The 23,266-nt window shown below is 39.0% G+C and overlaps 1 protein-coding gene across 6 annotated transcripts in view; it reads right to left on the bottom strand.

Annotated features, from left to right (window-relative positions):
- Positions 1–23,266, bottom strand: part of SLC45A4 (solute carrier family 45 member 4) — an 87,474-nt gene that overhangs the window by 24,000 nt on the left and 40,208 nt on the right. For 4 of the 6 annotated variants that reach the window (XM_080381089.1, XM_080381088.1, XM_080381093.1 and 1 more), the window contains exon 2: positions 12,358–12,974. In XM_080381089.1, the coding sequence (XP_080237215.1) occupies positions 12,358–12,601 (244 nt within the window). In that variant the 5' untranslated portion in view covers positions 12,602–12,974. Of the gene's footprint in view, positions 1–12,357; positions 12,975–16,141; positions 16,277–23,266 lie in introns of all 6 variants that reach the window. The other 2 variants (XM_080381091.1, XM_080381090.1) reach the window with 1 other exon arrangement.

Genomic DNA, 23,266 nt, shown 5'->3' with positions numbered 1-23,266 from the left:
AATCAACTGAGCACACACACCCCCCCGCAAAAAACAAACAGTGGTTTTCCTTTATAACTATTCATGCCACCAACTGCCTGCCTTGTGGGTAAAGCATTACAGAAAACCATCTTCTCAGATGAAATTATGTGGGCTGATTAAAAAGATGGTGTTGGTGTTTATGTTGCCTGCCTCAAACTTTCAAGTTTTCCTACATGCCACCTTCTATAAGCTTGTATGTTTTGGCTTGAACATTAATTTACATGAAACGCATTCTGCATGCGTACTGAGGAGATTTAAAAGCAGAGCTGCTTTCACATTGAAGTCTTCTAAACTTGAGCTATATAAAAAAAATCATCTTCTTAGTATTTTGAGCTTGCAGGGTCATACTACAAAGTTGCACACATGGGAAATTTTGGTAACTAGAGTTACTAGAGTAACTAATTCCCCAAGACAGAACTTGGCAATCCTTTAATATCTGACAGAGGGGAAGTTGTACCGAACCCCTCGCCTGAAGGTTACAGATCAAAAATGTTTGAAAACTTAAACACATTTTGCCACATCAACAGGGTAGGAATCCATAGTGCAGAAAAATAACCTTCCCCTTCATTTATCTCTGTAACCTCTCACATATGCTGACTGATGCAGTCCTTGGCACAAGATTTATGACCCATGACTTTGACTACCTCAGAGAAGAGGGGAGCACTTGTTAAGACCACTCCTTAACTACAGAGGAAGCGCCACCTTCAGCTTTTTAACTGATTACATAATCTTATTTTCTCATTTCGTCCCCAAATAGCCTGAAAGCTCCCCCATGCACCTGTTCAGCATTGCCACTGTTACACAGCATGTCTGTATCTGGGGCCATGCTGCAAATCACTAGGGAAGGGGTGTCTACACTGCTGCTCACCACAGGTCGCTAACGACCTTGAGATGCTAGCCAGTTTAGGTTTGAAAACTGTGTTTCTTGCATATTGCTGTTTGTTGAGTCAAAAAAGGAAAAAAATTAAATTCAATTTTCATTTCAGACACATGACAAAGTTTCCTTCTGCTCTTATTTAAAGTCAATATAAAGTAAGCATCATTCAATTTATGTGGCAAAGGCATTATTAGGAATAATTCCCTTAGTGAAAAAAAACCCCAAACTTTTCAAATAAGCAGTTTTTCTAAAAAAGCAGATGTAGTGCAGAACCAGTACAAAGGTGATAAACTGACACTGAAGTCTAGCAACCAGAAACCTATTTTTGTAAAGTTTTACAGAAGAATGACTCAAGGAGGGAGAGAAGGAGCAGAGCACTGTGCATCTGGTCTTCATTTCTGTTGTAGTTTGGAACAAAACCCCAGATTAGAGGTTTCCGAGGCTGCAGTGGCATCCCATAGCTACATAAATTGTTTAATTTGCATCTGAGTACAATAAACAGTAATTTTTAAATCACCTGATGTAGTCCATGTAAGTCAGCAGGTATGCCTGTAATGAGTCTTCCTTGCCAGAAAATGTCTGGCTTCGTAATACATAGTGCCTGACTTTCCAAATCAGGCAAGGAAAACAAGAGTGAATGCTGCAACAGTATCCCCTAGAATAATTAATACTGGTAAACAATCAGTTACCCAAATATCCGAGGCATTTTGTTGGGTTTAGATTCACAAAGATTCCTCCTTGAGCGTCAAAATTTCATATTACATCTTAGAATATGCAATTTAATATTAATTTTCCTGCCACCTACTGTAAAGTATGCAAACTTGAACTCCAGTCTCCAAAGAAATATTTTCATTCCCAGAAGTATCCAGATGTAACATTTTTAAGAGGTATTAAAACACCTCTAGATCAAGAGCTCATTTAAAAGCAGCAGGGTATTTTTGGAATTATGCAGATTATCCTGGAGGGCCTCAATTCTGATAAACTAAATTATTGAAAGACCATTGTTTACAGAGCAGCACAACTGATAAAAGGAGGAAATTCATGTTTTTAAACAGTCTATACATAAGAACACAGAAAATGATCCCGCTCAGTTTATCACTTGAACCTGAAAGAACATAAACGATCCAGAGGAGGATAGAAATTCAAGGTTAAGACAATCTGAGCAGAAGCTATACAAAATTTATCGGCATATTAAGAGATTTCACTGCCTTGTGGTGGGACACTTGCCAAAGACAAAATTGATACTGAGGACAGAACCAGGCTGCTGTAGGGACTGATCCTTTTGATTCACTGTTCTCCATATTGACACTTCTGCAGGGAAAAAGTAGTTTTGCTCTGGAAATGTGTTAAGGCTTCTTCAGCTGACTGCAGAATCCGTTTCTGAAGACTGCCTGTCACAGTGACATTTGTTTTGACGTTATTTTATGGACACAGTTCTGGCTTCCAAGGAATTCAGTCTCTATTTGCAGAAAGTTTGCTTCATTAAAATGTTTTTTATTTAGTAATCTGGAGGAAGACGACAAAGTTACGATTTCGGCATTCAGCTGCTCTACCTCTGAAGTTTAAGCTCATCTAGCTTTTCTTCAAAGTCTCCTTCCAGCTGCTATGCAAAACGTTGGTGGGATCCCACGCAGGAGTGCCTGAGTGGTTCCAGCTACCTAGGGCCTGCGTCTACGTAAACCAGCAGCTCTGCCCTCACACACAGCACTACTCACAGCCCTGGGAGATGGCATCTAACTAGTGTTAGATCAGTGTAACGCAGCAGCCACCATTCCCTATAATAAAAGAAACTCAGACTCAAATCCTTCTGTTTACCCAATGCCAAGAAGGTATTTGCATCTAAATCTTTCCTTTTCAGAACGCTACATGGACACTGGGCATTTCAAGGTTGAAACAACTTCATAAAGCACCTACTTTACAAAGCGATTCAGCATAAATGTGGACAGCTGAAACATGCTACAGTGACAGCACAGTTACTTAGCAGACCTGTGCTTTCATGAACTTATGCTATTTTACGCAAATGGAACAGTTTCCAATGACAATGATTGGAAGGGGGGAAACCTTGTTTGCCGTCTTCCTCAGCAGCGTGCACGTGGATTGCATGTCTTTCCTCAAATGAGGAGTGACAATAAAGGACCTGAATCTCTTCTCAGTTTCAAAGCGCAAGTAGAATCACCTACCAAGTCTAGCAGCACTTGCTAAGTACTTTAGTGCTCTTGCCAGCCATTACCTTTTCTTCCCCTTTGCTACCTACTCATCTTACTCTTCTTTGTGAGTTTAGGCTTTCAGGTCATTCTGGTTGCAGGCAAGTTATGCTTCCTTGTCTGATGAAACCCTTTTAAATCCAGTTTATTTCTGTAAAAAAACCAGGTCATACTCAGTTTTCATGCTCTGTATCAACTACACTGCAAAAAATCCACCATGGGGCTTCAACTGAAGATCGCCAAATGTTAATACAATATAGTGCTGAGTTTATGGAAAAATCTGCATCTGTGCTGCTTTGTACCCACTGTTACTCAAGACTTCAGAGAAGAATATGTTTATGGAGTTACCTGAGCTACTGGGGATTTATCCAAACCAATGTAAATAAAATCTATGACCCGTTTTTCCCCTGTTTAGTTAAATGGACTTGTATTAAAATTTATCCTCAAACTGAACCAGCAGCTCAACACTTCTCCAATAATTTCTTGCAAAATAGCCTGCAGAAAGCATATCTGAAACCTTCTCAACCGTTGTTTGGATAAAAGAGGATGATTAAAATGGAGTCCCAGAGGGTGCATCGCAACAGAAACACTGTTGCAACAAGCACACAGGAGACTCAGAGAGGAACAGAGCTTAGCTTAAGGGGCTGCAGCTTTGACAATCCTCTTGAAGCAAGCTTTATTAAAGCATTTCATGATTTGGCAACAGCCGGTTGCCATTCTTTTAATTTCAAAAGTGGCCTTAATTTTATTTCCTTGAAAAGTAAGACTCCTGTTCACTAAGGAATTCTCAGCCACTCCCTTTTCATTACCTGTTTCACAATCCACGTTCAACAGAAGACCACTGATTTGAGTCTTGGCATTGCAAGTTTCAGAAGCTGGGTGCCCGAATCTTGGTCCTGCATCTACAAGTCTCCACCACCAGAACCTCATCCAAAGAGTTGAAAGTTTTCTTTTTACACTAAAGAACGGGCAACTGCCTGCTGGAAAATTCCCCTGGTGGCAATTACTGTGTAATAAAGAACATGGAAACACTATTGTGTTTCATCTGTTAACAGGAGGGAAAAGCTACCTCTCAGAGTTGAGGGGCAAACTCAAACTGAAACTCAGACAGCCATTGTGCATGCACATATGTTCACATATTCACCTGACATCTTGCTCTCCTAGAGGCTGTTCAGACAGAAATATGAAACTATGTGGGCTTTGTAAATTTGGCTGAGAGTGTACGTGGGTGGAAAGAAGATTAACAGGAGGGGTTTAGTAGGAAAGAGGTTGCGTAAATGTGCGTGTTTAAAACCACTCAATTTTAGTACATTTTCAGGAGGCGAAAGTCTGCCCCTACTTCTCCCATCCTTTCCCTGCTACTCACAGGAGATCTTATAAGGGAGCACTAAAAATACAGGGATCATGCAGTTCCCTGAGTCCAATACATGCCCCTTTCTACTCCAGAGCTACCCGTGAAAGCAGAAACCTATAGGCTTGTCTTGGCTATAGCAAGAAGGTGGGTCTGATGCGTGTGGGAGGAACAAACTGCAAGACAGTTCAGTGACCCAATGTTAAAAGACAAGTAAAAAGCACATTTACAATAGACAAAGAAAATCTAAAAGTCATTGGCTGATATGCAAACTAAAACCAACAAAAAATCTGTATATAATTTAACATAGTCCCATAACCAGTTCATCACTATTAGCCTGTAGCAGTGTTATTAACTAGTCCTTATTTCTGCTGATTTACTAGATCTCCTTGGGACAGAAGGGAACAAGAGATTGGGAGAGAAAGGGAACACATATGTCAAAGTACTCCTAAGTCATTGCAAAAGTTTAGCCTCTCTTAAAACTTGGCTACTCAAGATAAAAAGGAGACAGCATGCTGGACAGGAAAGATTTACTGGTAGAAAGAAGCATCTGCATAAGGATAGAGATGTCCATTTCCTTCTTAGGGAGTGATTATTTTTGGAGGCCTCAAGCTCTTCCCACAAATCAGACTGAAATGTCTATCGCTGCAGAAAAAAATAGATTTGAGGAATGGAGATGACAAAACCAAAACCCAATTTTAAGCCCCCCATCCTTATATAAGAGCTGACAGTCTGCATTTTATACAGTTTGCTTTGTCTTGCAGCATGCTTCCTTTATCAGTCCATGGTTCTCAGACGTGTTAGCATTCCCTGCATGTCATATGGTCCCTCATGCCAACCTCAGATCATACAAGCTCTCAAAAGGAAAACTTCTGAGGATTCAAAGAAGTGTTCTCACACACAATTTTTACTGCAAATACTCTTTATGCTAGGGGGGGGGGGAAAAGTATTAATATTCCCACAATACACAATTAAAAGATCAAGGCTTTTTGTTAAAAATTCAGAATGGGAGAAAACAGCACCAGAGCAAGTAGAAGACCTATTTTAGAAAATACGTAGCTTCTTTAGCAGATGTTCAGCCAAAAAAAAAGGGAACAACACATTACCTACTGCTAAGTAATAGGAAACATCTTTCATGCTATGAGAGAAGCCTCTGAATTTCTTTGCACTCAACTTCCCTTTCCTAGTAAGGCTATTCATCCAAAAGTCACACAGTCTGTACAGTCCTAAAGCCAGCACAGATCCTCATGTTACCCCAGCTGAAAATCTGCCATGTGTTATCAGTTGTGCCTCTGAAGGCCAGATTCAGTGTTACTTAAAGAAAAACAGAACATTGATATAAAAAAGCTCTGTAAGTAACAGTTGTTGCACAACTGCCAGACCATGTGGCATTTGCCTTGATATGAAAATAAAGCATGTACTCCTACTGTCCCCAGGATTAACAAACTTATTAGCTGCACAGCACCTTTCTTTAAAGGTGCCTTAAATGCATCCTTAACCAAACCTTTCACTAAGGACCACATGCATTCAAAACCTGCTGCTATTGCATCGAGGTCAAAAGATATTTTATCTAAGAGAACAGTGACACGATATGAAGGCCTTACTGACTTGCTTGTTGGTTAAAAAACCCAAAAGTACAGTAAAATTAGTCTTACACAACTCCTTAGTGGACATAAAATTAGTCCATAAGTAAAAAATGATGGGTGCGGAGGTTTTATAGGGCAATTAACATGTGCCTCAAGCACAGTATTTGCTATTTTATACATTCCACAAATTAAGATTTGAATACAAACTTTACATGATCTTAAAGACCAGCTTCAAAGCTAACAAGGCTGAAAAATTTATTTAGTTAAGTGTTTATTATGCTTGGGTTTTGGGATCCACTGTAAATTCAATTTTTGTCTTTAGATTAGCTCTGTTACAGTCCCCTCTTGGGACAGGTCAGCTCTCAAGCCATTAATTCTTCCAAGGAGGAATTCAGATCCTGCAATTCACTGTCAGCATCAAACACAGCTACACCTGGGAGCCCAGATGCAGCTAGACTGTACAGGAATTTAACTTTGAGAATCAAAGAGCAGCTTACAGCAGCTCAAACAGTTTCATCCTGGTCAGACAAGGTAAGGCAAGGCACAGCTCAAATGGTAAGATGCAGCTTTGTACAAAGACAGTTATAAATACATATAACCTTAACATAAACGTAACCTCTGGCAGAGATGAGGAATAAACTTCACTACTTTGAGCTGTGCTAAAATAAGGAGTCAGTGCTGCTTTACGTTGAAGAGCTTCCCCCCATCTACGAGAATTTTTCCAGCCAGTCTGCCTTTTTTCACTTGAATTACAGGCATCCTCTAAAAGCTCATCCAATCCCTTTGTTCCCCTTTCCCCCACCAGATTTCAGGTTTTTAGATTTCCTTTGATCTCAGGCTTAGCCTTAGGAAAACTATCCCCCTTCCACGCTGAACTGAGTCAGCAATTGATACCCTAATTCCTTTGAAGAAACAAACCTAGAAGCTAACTTACCTGTCAGATTTCATGCTTGGTCTCTAAATACGTCTCCATAACCTCCTCTTTACCTACATGTATTCTTCTCAGACAGGTATCAACACTAGATTTCAATGGGGAAATTCACTACTTCATACTAAAAGTCTGCAATATTAAATCTCTTCGGCATAATGACTTTTCAGCTACCACACAGATTTCTCAGAATCAGCAGTTTGAATTATTGCTTAACACACTTTTTTCCATACTGGCAATTTCACATGAACTACATTTCAAGACCCTTTAAGCATGGTCTGCTAAGCTTTAGGCTGGAAGAATTCTGAGTGTTAGATTATTTTTTTCTGAGCTAACATGTTTAAATGCTCTAACGGAGAAATGACAGCCCAAACTCCTGAACAGCTTTTCTACATGTATAAGACCTAAGAAACGTATCTCTTGCCTCTCATGAGACAAGAGAAACCACAGTATTTTGCTGATTTGAAAGCATATAATAAGAAATAACTTCTTTTCCAAACAAAAATAATCTATGGTATTCTGCTCTGCTTAGCTCAGCCCTTCTCTTTATTAAAATTTATTAATTAGCATTGAAATACAGTTTCCATAAATGCTATTCCTTTGTGTTACTGCCTAAAAAGAACACCATGATCATGGTTATGCTTAAAATGACCAACATTTAATGCTAAACTGGCTAATGTTTACTACAAAAGCCCATTAACTCTCACAGCAAAACAAAGTAATGCTATCACAGATAGGCACTCAGATATGAAATGCATAAAAATCAAGGTACTGTACCAGAGAAACAGCCCTAAGTTGAAGTGACATTATAAACGTAAGCAGCACATATAAACTGTTCAAGTCTTTTCCTTATGTAAATGTACATAGTTTCTTTTTAAAAGCACTAGTTACTATATTTAATTTATGCAGAAGAATAAGGAACAGTTCTGGTGCTGACAATCACTTCTGTGCCTATTAACTATTCATAGAACACTCAATGACATTGGGAAGAGCCTTTGAAGCAAGCTTTGCAAAGCTTTTATATTAACCAGACAACGTAAAACTTCATGTTTACAGCTACCACTACTCAGAAAGCAAGTTTTTCACACTGAAAGAAGCAGCCACTCCAAGTCACAGAACAGAGATTTTTGTCTTTCATAGTCCTAATGAAACAGGCACATGGATCCCACCTTTAGAAGCACTGTAATTCACTGGTTGCATTACAACCCGAATTGTGCTTGAATTACAACTCAAAGGATCTGAAATTACCCAATTACGTTATTTAATAATGGCTTAACGTGTCATTAACAGAAGCCATATATTACGATTTCATTGAACAAGTTTCTTCAAAAAGCAGTTTCTCTAAGTTTACACTACACTAGTCATCAGTTTCTCCTCACTTTTATTCACTCAGTCCCTTGCAAAATAATCCTTAAAATGTATCCAAATTTTCCATGAACTGTTATGAACTGGAAGTAGTTTTAGAAATTTAATCCTTAGAAGCCAAGTTTAACGATGGAAGAAAATACACTGTCATCTAAACAATAGCAGGATTTTAATTCCCTCTCACAGATAAGCAGCATTAAGTACCAGATGTTTCAGAAGACAAAGGCCTCATCTTGCTTCTATGGAGTTTACAATACATGGCTGAAATGTGACAGGGGAAGCAAACAGTTGTGTTAATGCACCAAACATACTCAGGAGTAATACAAAAATCACTCAGTTGCTCAAAAACCTTGGATGAACAAGTAAATCTAGGGTTTACTGACAGTTTATTTTCTAATAAAATTTTAACACTGGCTGGGAGGAACTGCTGATTGAACAGGTCTTCAGAAAAGGTTAATGAAGATTTCCAGAGATCAAAACTTGTGAAAGTGACAGCTAATATAATGTTATCTGAAGTCAGCCTGCCACTTCACATATTTGGCAAATTTTTATATCCTCTGAATTCTTCTAAAGAAGTTCTCTGCTCATTTTGGATTCTTAAGCTGCAGACAGTAAGAAATCAAACAGCAAGTTAAAATAAAAAACCCATGTAATACATATTTGGCTTGTTCTTGTTGCTAAGCTACTAAAGCCCAGTTAGGACTAGAAGACTTACAGATTTGTAGCTGCATTTCTAACAAGCCAATATAACATCAATCTAAGCATTGCAATAAAGGCAAAGATTAAAGTCACAAATCAGAACTTATTTTGGTAGGGGTACAGCAACTCCAGCATGTCCAGACGCTTCCAGTTCACAATACCTATTGATGCAAGCAGCTTTCACTGATGCCTTTAGTTCTTTACAAAAAGAAATCAAAACTTCAGGAAATTTAAACACAACAGGCATTCAACCACTGTTGAAATGAAAAGGGACTATGCAAAGGACTATCTTCCTCAGTTGCTAATATCTGGTGGCTTACAGATCAAGTACAATAGGTTGTTCAACTGCTAAATCATAACTACACCTCTGATCCAGTGCACACAAACAGCTAGGGAAGTGGATTACCTGCCGGCAGAAAGTGTGTAACATTGTACTAATGTGCCTAAGGTTCTAATGGTGGTAACCGATAGGAAACTCTGGTTTCAGTTTTCTCTGAGATACAGGACACAAGCATACACTGTAAAACTTAAATGTTAATATTCAACATAATCTGTAAGAAATAGTCTTTCTTGCATACCCAAACTGAAGATCCAGAAGCCTTTTATTATAAGCAAAGTTGGTTGAGTCATCACACTTCCCCAGGTGCCACTTCTCAAAAATAGTTTCTTGAGCCAATTTAAATCTCACAGAAAACAACTGAATGTTGCTGTTACCAAAACAAGCAGCAAAGGGAATATTACAGGAGTCTTACAGCTACATGCAACCCCCTCCAGTGAGGAGCAAATATAGCTCATGTTGAGGCAGACAGATGTTGAGATTGATAAAGGTAAACAGAACCATGTAATTATCAAACAAACTAGGTAAGTCACCCGTGAATAACTTAACCCTTCAGTGAATCCAGCCTTGGTTATTCCCTTGCTGAGGGAACATGAGCAAGAGCACAGAAGATTTTAACATTTATAACCAGCTACCTCCATTTCTTATCTCCATGGCATGAAAGAACATTGCATGCCCACAGCCTTCTGCATCACTTTGTTACTTGCCAGCTCTTCTAGAAGCGAACGCTCTTTTCTTCCCTTCCTCCAAATCCCAAAGTTACTTTGATCACTGGGGTTAGGGAAGGAAAGGAAGAGATGTTTCTCAATTATCTGGAGGAAACAGATATGCTAGAAGAGCTCACAAAAGAAATGTAAACCAGCAGACTGGTCAGTAATTACCAGGATGGTTTATTTATACTGTCTGACCTTACTCTACGGTAAGGTAAAGGTCAAGCTTAGCCAGCTATACATTTTAAACATCCAAGTGCCAGCACAAACAAGAAAGCCCCCTGTACTTGGCACTGGTGAGACTGTACCTCAAATCCTGTGTTCAGTTTTGGGCCCCTCACTACAAGACAGACGTTGAGGTGCTGGAGTGTGTCAGAAGAAGGGCAACAAAAGTGGTGGAGGGTCTGGAGCACAAGTCTTAAGAGGAGCAGCTGAGGGAACCGGGGTTGTTTAGCCTGGAGAAAAAGAGGCTCAGGGGAGACCTTATCACTCTCTGCAGCTACCGAGGTGGGGGTTGGTCTCCTCTCCCAAGTAACAAGCAATAGGACAAGAGGAATTGACCTCAAATTGTGCCGGGGGGGTGGGGGGAGTAGACTGGATATGGGGGAAAATTTCTTCCCTGAAAGGGTTGTCACACCTTGGAACAGGCTGACCAGGGAAGCTGTGGAGTCACCATCCCTGGAGGTATTGAAAGGCATGTAAATGTGGCACTTAGGGTCATGATTATTAGTGATGGACTTAGCAGCGCTAGGATAAAGGTTGGACTCAATCTTAAATGTCTTTTCCAACCTAAATGATTCTATAATTCTATAAAATAGTACAGGTCACTTACAAAACTGGGGGTCATGCAAAGCAGGATGCAATGTTTTGCATTCATGATAGACAGTAATTGAACCAACACTGCTAGTACATATTACTTAATTCGCTAAATCTCACTTTGCCCAAAACAAAAAAAACTCAAAACATTATGGACAATATAAATGTTCCTAGATTAAGTTGCATCTGTTTTATTCAGCAAGTCAGGCTGATCAGAAAGCTTCTATTTGCAGAACACTGATAATGTATTTTAACTATGTCACAGATAGATCCAAAAAGGACATTTGATGAGCTCTGAAAATGAAAATTTTCATGAAAACTTGAAGGAATAATTCATCAGCATCTCTCATGGCACTAACTGCACTGATTATTGACTGCTCTGTTGACTCAAAAGAAACCAACTAGTAATTTCATACAAAACCAAATTTATAACTGCAGGTAAACTACACAAAAGTATGTGTACATTGCATGCTCACAAGTTCAATCTCTTATTCCTTTTTGTCATATCAAATATAAAAATACAAATGTTTCATTTGAGATGCTAACCTTGAAATAATTTTTAAGCAATGTTGTAAATAGCATTCAATTCATATTCGAAATCAACTCAACCAGAGAGTCAGTTGAGTGCTTCTGTTTGGCCACAGCTAAGCATGCTGTAAGGCACAACCACATGTATAAGCCAAGGCAAACATTAGCAAACATCTAACATGCATATATTGTATATACACCTATACAGTGTGCACACATCATTGATTTATTCACTCACAGTAGCACACTCAGTCCAGTACATCCATTCAGTTTCATTATAACAGTTTCTGACATCTGATAGAGAACATGATTTTCTAGATTTGATAAAGGTAATACCAGATACTGTTAATACTGTAAGCAGTTTATCAGAAACCTAATACAGTACTCACCACAAAATTTAACAGTCTACTCCTATTCTAAACTTCACTGCCCCCCCATTATTATCTAATTGTATCATGGTTTATTTGTATGTACTCTCATGTTATAAACTAGATAGATCAATCACATAAGACAAGACTCAGTAGTGGTTTTAAACAAATACAGTATTTCAGCAGTAGTTGGAAAAGCCAAATTATCTAACTGCTTAAAGTATTGTAACCTGAACCACTTCTCCATAAATAAAAAAAGCTTTTACAGCCTAATGTTGTTTCTAGTTTCTACAACACTTACCTTTTAGTAAAGAATTTTAGACTTACATCAGATTAAAATTTTTACAGAGAGAAGCAGTATTAGACAGAAGATGAATGTAAATAAAAATCCTTCCCACTTAAACATGGTCACATAACTGAATCTGTGGCACAGTCAATAACAAAACAACAAAACTCTTTTTACCTTACGTACTTTTAGTTGGTGGACCCCACTTCCCTCTTACTCTGACCTCAATGAATGCAAAAAGGTATAGAAAGTTTCAATTAACATAAATGAGAATTACTTACCAATTTGTAACAATACAGGTGTTACCAAAGCTGTCTCCATGGCATAACAAAATTCCCTGCCAAACATTACTGCACCATGCATCACCCACAGGCGTATTGGTATCCGGTCTATGGATCCTTCACTAATGGTCTCCTCCCTACTTTCATTCTCCTTGTTTTCTGGTTTCTGAAGCTGTGCCACAGGTAGATCTTGAACTTGCATAGATTCCGAGTCAGCATTCTGGGGAGCCATTTTCATTACCATAAAAAATATATATTTGTTATATCTATATAAATAATACTACCATAACTCCATGAACAAGTTAGGGTGTCTTCTCTTTCTGCTTCTGTTCCTCAGGCAAGTAATGCTTATATTCCTTTTGTACAAACAGGTATCTTGCAACTTCTTGTATACATACAAGACATTAAGAAAGAAAAGCTATTTGGTAGGAATTTCAACATATGGCTTGCTGGTTTACTGTGAGTTAGAGTTAAAAATCCATAATTGCCATTCAGTTAATACCAGTTTCATAATTATTATTGAAGAAGTGCTGAAGTTGTTATTCTTGCTACAGAGAGGTGGAAAGCCGACACAAAGAGGTGCTCCACTGTTAATCCCCATCGAGTGGCTGATTAATCTGCAACAAAAAGCAAGCATTTAAAAATTTCAATAGCATTTTTCAGGATATTGTGGCCCCCCCTCCCCCTTAACCATATACCCTATTTCCTGCTTAATGCTTTCCATTGTCCTTGCCTAGTGTAAGGTCTTTTATTCCACATTCCCTCCTACCTCTGGACTTTCCACTGAAATGCAGTTACTCTTCACATTTAAATGATGCTTAACTGTATATATCAGTGTATTTGTCTGAGATCCTTAGAACATTGAGCACAAAACTAACAAATTCTGGGAAATTTAATGCAGATTTCATTTCAGAAACAGCATAGGATATTCCAGTACTATGCCAGGAAGATGATTCATCAATTACCATTTACTTGCTGGCCAGACAGACATCTCCATTTAGACTTTTGGAAGTTGCCAGTTATTTTGCAGTAACCATCTCACTATCCTATAATGAAAATATTCCTCAAGCAAGCATACGTAAAAATAAGCCATTAGGGATATAACTTTAAGGATTGATATTTAAGTATTTAAACTTCTAATGAAGACATATACAGCATATGCACCCATCTTCACTTTCTGCTCACAAGACCAGAGTATTTTACTTCCACATCCTACAAGGCTTCTGAAGTCCATGACAGTAGAATGGCACAGTATCTTCCACCATACATTAAAATTATTAAAATAAATTTCAGCCAGGTAAGAGAAGCTTCTCCTGTGTTAACACCTCCTTTGTGCCACAGAAAGTCTAAGCAGACTACTTACTGTAATGTGTCAGTCAAAATGTGTTTAAGCACTTAGGAGAAAAAAAGGAAAGCATTGTATAAAAAAAAGTCAGATGACAATATTTCTACTAGAAGGATGCATAGTAACATCTATGCACACAGTATGACTGAACTCATATCCCAGGATAAAACCCCTTGGGGTTATGGTTCCACAAGATGCTGGCTTTGGCAGCAAAGCCAGCCTAAGAAGTCCCCATGCTGCAGCTCAGCTCCCTGCCCCTTCAGTTGTGGCAACTAAAACTCTTTGTGGCTAGAGCATAAACCAGATCATTAAGCGGTGAACCTACAAATGAGCCTTAAGAAAAAGATGACATATTTGGGGTTTGAAGCACATCACATCAGCAACTCTGTTTCAGTGTGATCTGACACACTGTTCAATTAAAAGTGCAGCATGGGAACATCATCTTGATCATTCCCTCCTGCTGATACCCTCCTTTGAGCTGTACCCCCAGTGGGTTTACTCTGTGTATTTTGTTCTTCCATTCAAGAGCAACTTTTTTGATCTGGCTTTTTCTCCTACCAGGTTCCCCAAGGTTACTGGAGTTCTCCGATTTGATCACCTCAATAACAACTTAAATACTACAATTTGCTTTTGGGCTAGTCAAACCTTTAAATCACACAAAAGAAGTTAACTTTCTGAACACACGTGCTCTGAGCCAAGTTTTAAATTCCAGGTTTTAGTTTATAAGCATTAAATAGTTCGGACAAAATGGACTCAAGAAAGCGTTTCTCCACCCACTCACAATTAAAAGGAGGAGCTGAGATGCACTTCCTAGGGTAACTGAATTACGGCACAGACAGGTAAGTTCTTCATAAGCACCTTTTTTTTATATAGGTTTTTCTTTCTGCCAGTCAAGGTTTAGATTAGCCAAGCTCCTGCATGCAGGCAAGTTCATTTGTTCCTTCTAGTAGTTAGTACAGTGTTAAACCTGCATCAGGAGAGGAAGGGATGTGATTCTCTTCCTTTGCTTTAGTGTCTGAGGTTTCAACTCAGTCCTTGAAGGGCTATTAGTTTATCATAAATGTGAAGTTAAGTACTATGTGTATTTACAAAAACACACATCCGCTTTTCATAACACAAGTTATGGGTGAGTAAAACCTACAAAATACAGGTTCCAGAGCAGGAGCAATTACTTTAATTACAGACTAGTCATAAAATGTTTAATTGCTGGCAGACTCAGGCAAAATTACATTCAGTAGAATTTAAAAGTTTATATATCAGCTCTTACTATTTGGAACACGTGTGCTGTATTACAAACTAAGGTTCACAGATAGCAGTCCTGTACAAGATGGCTTTTAAGTCTCTGGTGTTTTCTTATGCTTAATTTCCCCCTGTCTCTGTCTATGAAGGATTTAACTCATTTCCCTAAACACCTCATTCAATATGCAGTTACAGGGTAACAGAATGAGGCATGGAGAGGAAGGCAGTTCATCACACTAGAATGTTTTATGATGCACTGGGGCAGCCTGCATATGCAAGCAGGATGACACCAGGCTGAGAGCATTTGTCACTGGAAAGGATAAAAAGGCAGGACAAAAGAGGATACCTGAGATTTAGTCTATTTGAGCAAGACTCTTAAGGGATCACTGAAAAAGTTATTCTTGAAGTGGAAGATTATGGGGAGAGATCAGATAATTTAAGAGACAAGAATAATGGATGATAGATGGAGGTAGACTTTGAAGCTGTAATTGACACAGATGATAAGAACAGTATATTTTAAACATGCCAGAAAAAGCAGTTACAGTATTCAAGTGCAACAGCAAGAGGCACAATGAACAGGTTTTATCTAAAGGAACAGAGAATTACTGTTCCATTATGTCAATTTTGTGGTAAGCATAACACTAGTCTTCCTGCAGCACTTTCATCTGACTCCAAGTGCACGTCTAACGTAAGAGCCAGAGAGTAACAAGAGACTCTCAGAAAGGTCTTCCAGTTCTTTTGTAAATCCTGCTAGGTTGTGTTCATATTTATTTTAGACCCATCCAGATTCTGCTCCTTCCAAGTTAATTTTGAATTTGACAAGTTTGAATAGTGGCATTCTTCCTTATCAAAAAGGAGATACGAACTCATTTACCTGCTGGAAGTAATTATTACTGAAGCTTTTATGCTAAGAACTCAAAAGTAAATGGCATTTAAAGAGGAGATGGATTAAAATATGAAAGAGAGCATGCTCCCACGTCTGCATTTAGCACAAATTCTTTTTTCCCATGTTCGTTGGCTAGCGAAACCAAAACTTAATTGACAATCTTTTTAATTGTAGCACTGAATATCCATGGTAATGTCCAATACAGTCCCTTCACTTATACTCCATGCGATAAAGCCTTTGGACCATATAACTAAGAAATAAGCCAGCACTATTATCATTTTTTAAAGTGTGAATTAGGCTTACATTTTACCTACCATTCAAGCTGGCTAGGTACTAAGAGAGTTAGCCTCCCTTCCTCAGACAGATGTTGAGAGACATGGTGGCAAAAGTTTTCAGAAAGACAGCTTCCTTTTCATCTGTACCTTTCTGACCATCCAGTCATGCAGCAGCTATACAAAATAAATTAAAAAAGTAAACTGGCATGAGACAGCATTTATCTTACAAAGCTGAGACCATGTCCCCTGTTCTGCCATGCACTCTCACTATACTTTCCATAAAGTTTCAAAAGGCATTTTCATAACTAACAAAGAATAAGCAAGTGGAATGAAGAATTTCTAATACTGGAGAGTATCCAGTGAAGGGCTACAAAGACGATTAAGGGGCTGGAGCACCTCCTTTCTGAGGACAGGCTGAGAGGACAGGGAGAGGAGAGCTGGGCCTGTTTAGCCTGGGGAAGAGAACACTGAACTGAGGGGCGATCAAAGTCGGCAAGTGTCAAGAGGAGGGGGCCAGGCTCTTTTCAGTGGAGCCCAGCGACAGGAGAAGGGGCAACAGGCACAAATTACAACGCAGGAAGTTCCTTCTGAATATGAGGAAGAACTTCTTTACTGTGAGGGTCAGGGACAGAGCGCTGGGAACAGGCTGCCCAGAGAGGCTGTGGAGTCTCCTTCTCTGGAGACATTCAAAACCTGCCTGGACACGTTCCTGTGCAACCTGCTCTAGGAGAACCTGCTTTAGCAGGGGGCTGGACTGGATGATCTCTAGAGGTCCCTTCCAACCCTGAGCAGTCTGTGATTCTGTGAATTTCAGCCATGGAAAGAGGTTCATGTTGGGCATTGTAAAGATGTTGGATATGAAGAGAAGTTTAGACACAGAAGTATTCCTGATCTTTCAAACTGTTTTATGGGAGAAGGGGATTGATTTCACTAGCTCTTCAACTTAATTGCATGTTTTACTTTGACCTTTGGCCACATTGCAACAATGACAAAACCTATAAAGTGTTAGTTAATATTTCAACTAAACAGTCAGGTAACATTCTGAAAATTAATCTGTAAGCAAAATTTTATAAAAGGTGCTCAAATTGCTTGTAATCTGATCTGTTATATTTTTACTAACTTCCATCTAGGCATAAGTCTTAATATGACTATGTGAAGCACAAAGCAATATGTTACAAGGTTGACAAGGCTGTATCACAAAAATCCTATGGCTCCAATAGGTATCCTTCAGAAAGTACATGAACCACTGAACCACCAGAGGAAAATTACTGCCTGCCTTTAGGGTTTTCCGAAGAAGGGGAAGAGTTATATAGGTCAGATTTGTGGCCCACAGAGTTCAGTGGTTTTCTTTTCCCTAGCCAGCACTAAGATGCTAGAGATGGACAAAAAGCTCACACTAAACAGTTATGCAACACAATGCCTTGGGCAAATGACTTCTATCACACTTCCCAGAGTGTTTTGTAAGTGTAAGACTCACAGGTTGACAAGCAGTGTTTTTGCATTTGTAATACCACGATGTGGAGGTCAAAAGATTGGCAGTACACCCATCGATACCAAAATAAATGGGGTTAACAGTGATCCTGCCCAAATCTTTTAAGACTGAACTATTTTTAATGCATGTTTCCAGATATCTCTTTGCTAACAAGGAATAGGAATGTACTGTTCAACAAGCAACTAGATTTTCTGAACCAGTGCCAAAGCATATGACTTTGAAGCTATGGAACATACAGCAAGTTTCAGGTAATCACACACGTACTTTTACAAGCAGTAATACAGCCTGGCGAGTAGAAAACAATTAAGTAGGCCCAACTGGATACCACAAGAAAATTTCAAATCTTTAAGGAGGGCTTTCTTCCTCTGAAGCCATTAGGCAATCCTTAAGGCATTTATTGGTGTACGAAACAATTAATTTCAACAGGGTAGTTACAAAATCCTAAGTCCTGAAGGGAAAAAAACAAGCACAGCCTAAGAAAAACTAGAATGAGTAAACTGAAAAGGATGGAAACAGTTCTGTGCAAACACTACTAATATCTAAGGGAACATGGAAGGGATCAAGCAGAAACAAACTACCCCCTTCTCTCATTTGGGTCTTTAAAGTTTATTGCATTAACTTCCAATCACTTATTTAGCCAGCTCTTGTCTTCAAGACCTGCCTCTTACATTATCATTCCTTTCTCTTACATGCAAGTATACAGATTGATCAAAGCCTCCTCAAATCATGGTGAAGAGCTGCATTCAGTTTTGCTCCATGGGAATTGTTTTCTAATGATGTAGGAAATACTCTAGTTCAAACAAAGATTCTACAGTTTAAAAGAATTATACCTTCTTGACCCTGCAAGAAAGGATGAAGAGAGGCCTTGAGCCATCATTGTGTACAAATGCCTTTTCATTGTTTACCACTAACTTCATAAGGGAAAAACACTCAGAAACAATTCTTAAACACTCAGAAACAGTTCTTGTAGAAGTAGGCTTTAATGATTCCAGTTCACAATTGTCACTGGATCACTAGCAGGTCCTCAGATGACATCCTGCATGACATATCGAGAAAACCATAAACAAAAAAACCAAAGCAAGTGTAATTCTGCTTCATTAAATATGCAAATGTTTGACTGGAAAAGAGAAGTGTTAAGAGTCCAGAAATTTCCAGCCTAATAGGACAAGATTTTTGTTTTCTCCCAGACTCTTACACCTTACCCTCCTTCAGTTCTTCAATGAGTACATCCCACAGACATACACACTCGTAACCATACTATTTCACCTGTGAACCATGTTAAGCTGGCAAGCCTATTATTGCCCAGTCATTCCATTTATTTGTCAAATACTTAACTTTTCTGCCAAGCTGGTTTAAGCTAAGGTTTTCAAGTAGTCTGGCCATCTCTTGAAACATTACCTAGACTGATTTAAGTATAGCTTTAATATTAGTATTGGAAAGAAAGGCATTTGAGTTTATCTGGCTTTTCCTCAGACTAAATAAATGTTTGGCTGAACACTTCTACTCTTGCGTTGCAGACAAATATCACTTATTATTCCTTCTATGATTAAATGCAAAAGGGACACTGGGTTCTACTTCAGCATCTGACTGGCTTGCAAAACGATACATTGTTTGGACTTAGGCCTTTTAAAGAGTAAAGTGGCATTTGTCCAAGGATAATTACTAATGTTTTGAGTTCAAATCCTCTGGTGCTCCACCATGCCAACAGACAAATAGCATGTTGCTGTGAAAGAGTAGCTCTTAAAGGCAAGGCTGACCTTCATCCCTCTGCAAGTGTGGTTATACCCCCTCACAAAAATTTGTCAATTCTCAAAATAAAGTAAGATCAATTCCAGAAGATGCTGATCCAACTGATTTTGTACAGATATCTGCCCCATGATTAATTTTGTTCTACAGATCTACAATAGGGACAGTAGCTTGCACTACAGAGGTAGTAGCAGCTGAAACAGATAAGATACTCCTTGTAGTATAAACCTGATCACAGCTTCAAATTCTAACAAACTATACTTTCGCTAGGACAAGTCTGTTTTGCTAGCAAGGGTAGTTTTGTTTTACAGCCAGCTGCTTGCACAGGAATATCACACGAAATACATTACCAGCTTATTATACTGCTTACACTATAGGTTTCTCAATCACTTTAAGCTGGCATAAACAAGTACTTCCTCTAAAAGCAGCACCCTCTTCTTCCTTTTCTTTGCCCCAGGTTCCTTACTCCCACCCCTTCCTGCACAGCCACACAAGTATCTAAGTAGTGAACCAGAAAGTGTAACTGATCTAGGTTGAAAACTAAGCTGACAAAAACATGTCCAAGAAGCTAAAAAGATCCTTTATAAAGTCAGGTTGGTTTTATCTGATTGCGTGGCTGGATGGATCCATACCAACATAACAGGGGAAGGGAGGAACAGAGGCAGCTAGAAGTATTACTTTGGGTAGCAAAACCTAAAGCCAGTGTAAAATTACAGCTCACACAGAGCAAAGAAGTTGTCAGTGGATCCCTGCAGCTACAAGGTCAAAAGGCAGACGCACCAGCGCAGCTCGAGATGCCTTCTTTTCAGAAGGCAAAAAGAAGGCTCTTCAGTCATGCTGTGAGAGCTATCATGCATTCTGCCCCCTAGTACTTGCCAGATGCAAGGCAGAACACTCCTTGCTTAGCCAACAGGCAGCTATTTTCTCCCTGGTTGTTTTGTGGCTCTGTTCCTAATTATTAGCAGCTGTTTATAGTAACAGAACTGGCCACAGGGGAAGTTTCTTTGGCCCATGTCAAGACACAAGTGTTCAGCCACTGCAGTAAGAAAAGCATCTAGGTAACATACCTGGACTTTTTTGCCCAGCTGGACAAATGTGGTCAGCTAATCTATCTGAAGTTCAGCAAAGGGGCTGTATCCTTCTGTGGTCTGATTAAGTTGTTCCTTCATAAAAGTTTAGACTCAAAATTTCCTGTGACTTTCTAGAAGAATCATGATGTTAAGGGAGTCATGAGGCCTTTGGTTCAAAAGGGCAGCAATTACAAGCAGGTAGTTGTTTAAATTCTCATTAAGACTTCTCCCATAGTTAAATGCAAACATAGAAAGATTTTTAGCTATTGCTTCCTAAAAAACATAACTTCATTAACCCTATCTGACAGGAAAGGCTATAGTTGTTCAGAAATAATTAAAAAAGTAATTGTACAACATATTACTTAATAACAGTCCCATATGTGAGCAACATTACTCCAGATCCTGAGAGAAAAGCCAACCTCTAATTTTAAAACAGTCTTAACATTAAACTGGACTAACCTGTTTTGAATCACTAAAAGCCTGCCAAAGGGAAAAGGTTAAGGCTAACTGGGTGCAATCAAGAACCACATTCAACATGTCCTAACATTTAATTCATCATTCAGGTAATCAAAGGCACTGAAACACAACAGCATAAACCAGCTTGTTCTACAAGGATACTATGCCTAAGCAACCCTACAACTGACAGCGAAAGAAAGCTTAAAAGAGATTTTTAACAAGTTCATCTTGAAACCTGAGATTTAAAAAACTACAACATATAAGGAAGCCACTGGAAGCAGCACAGTGCTTTTGCATCCTGACCTACTTTTAAGGCTACCACAAAATTTAGGCCACTGAAGCAAGATCTGGGAGGCTGGAAATCATTCTGCAGCATGTTGCAAATGAAGTCAATATGGAGCAATCCACCTCAATGGAGAAGCAGTGTTTCTTTCCACTTCTTGCAATGAAAACTTTCGCCTGCCCTCAGGACTCTTCACACACTGTAATCCAGTCGATGTATCTTACAACCTTTGCCTTGCTGTTGTTTAAGTAAGGGCATAACTTTTGAAAAATATACTCAGCTGAAAGAAATTATTCTGGCACCCCTCCTACTATTAAGGCTGAACATAAGACATCTCAACTCCCCCAACAAATCCATTAAAATATCCAAACAACAATCTAAAACAGAATAGTAAGGGTGTGTGCCACTTCATTTTGAAAGGGTTAATGAAGACTTCTTGCACCATTTCCTTGGTATGCATACAAAATTCCAGAAATTAATAAAACCTGACATAAACAGGCTTCCAACTCCAGCCCTGCCAATATTAAAACTTCCGTAGGGTTTCCTGCCTATTTCTTTCCATAAAGCATGGCCTTGATTAGAACCTCCCTGGCTTTCTTGGGATCCTCTTTCCACCCCTTCCAGCTTACTCAGAAAATGACCAAGAATAAGATTTTGGCTCATGCTGGAAGACATGGCGATGCAGTCGCAGCTGGCAATCTGTGCATGACAAGCTCCCCTTATGGGCTTTTTTCTGCCCAGACATGCAAGGAGGAATAGAAAGCTTAAGATGCAAGGAAGAGAAATGAAGGTCCTCATGACATCAGGGAGATCATCTTTGCAACAGACAGCACTACTTCCTCATTCTGCATATTTTGGGGGTCAATGTCATTGCCACAGCCTGATCATTACTGGGGAAAAGATGTAGGAAACCATGAGTCTTTACAAAATTACTGGAACAATTCTTGGAAGCCATCCAGAATTTCACGTGAGAGACTTTATCCAGTGCATTGGATATTACACTGCTCTCTAAAGGCACTCACTGTTACTAATATTAGATCAGAGTACATTGTTAAGTCCCTGCTGCTGCTGCTTTTAGTAGGAAATACTTCATTTTCTTAAACTGGGTAGGTAGCCTTATCTGATTAAACTTATTTTTTCTTTTATGCTAGGTAAAAAACTTCATATATGGCCCTGTTACCCTCATATTTATTAATACAGATACATTAAATAAATAAACATTAAGGTGGCATGGACATAAATAGCAATAGAGAAGCCTTCCTACCTAGTGGAAAATCTAACAGCTGGGACCAGCAACGCTGGTAAAACAGGCACTAAGAAGCAATGTTACACTACAGCAAAGACACAGGCATGCCTTAGTGATGACAACTGGATCTTCAAGTAGCAGGTTCTACCCCCAAAATTAGGTAAAGGTTAAGGGGCAAGATAGCGAGCACTGACAGCTAAGTACTTTCGATACCAAAAAATAACCATCTACTCACTACATAAGCACAAAGAACTCATAACTCATGGGGATGCACATCACTCAAAGCCAGCATGCAAATATTCTCTTACGGTCTAACAATGCTGCAAATAACTTTCACTAAGAAAATCCACTAATTTTGTCAGAGAGGCACAAACTTCAGTCTGGCACAAGCTAAGCATGGCTCAGCTTAGGCATGCCCTACTAAAAGATCCTCAAGTTTTAAAACCTTGTTGAACTCTAGACTTATCTCCCACCAGAACTAAATTCATTTATTCCCTCTGTCTCAATGACAACAGTAAAACAAAATTAAGGCTATTATCAGGGAACATCTTAATACATTACCAAGTGGATTAACTGGAACAATCTTACCTTCATGCAGAAAGAAGGACAATGTCTAACCCAGTGGGGCTGGTGGTGCAAGAATAATCAGTACATCATTGCCACTAGCGCTTTTTTATTATTTTTTTCCAAGTTCTTTCACCAAGGCTGTCCTCCTGATTGCAGTGTGGGAAATGCAGTATACCAGTGCAGCCACTTGCAAACTCTTTGTTACTCTCCAGAATGAGCAATACTTTCTATAACAGGTTGATATTAGTGTTTTGCATGAATATTCATCCATAAAAAATAGTCAAGCCAGGACTGATTACTTAGT

The sequence above is a fragment of the Falco punctatus genome, assembly GCF_963210335.1.
Source record: "Falco punctatus genome assembly, chromosome: 3".
Lineage (NCBI taxonomy): Eukaryota > Metazoa > Chordata > Aves > Falconiformes > Falconidae > Falco > Falco punctatus.
The sequence above is the reverse complement of the archived record's forward strand: the minus strand, read 5'-3'. Positions and strand labels throughout refer to the sequence as shown.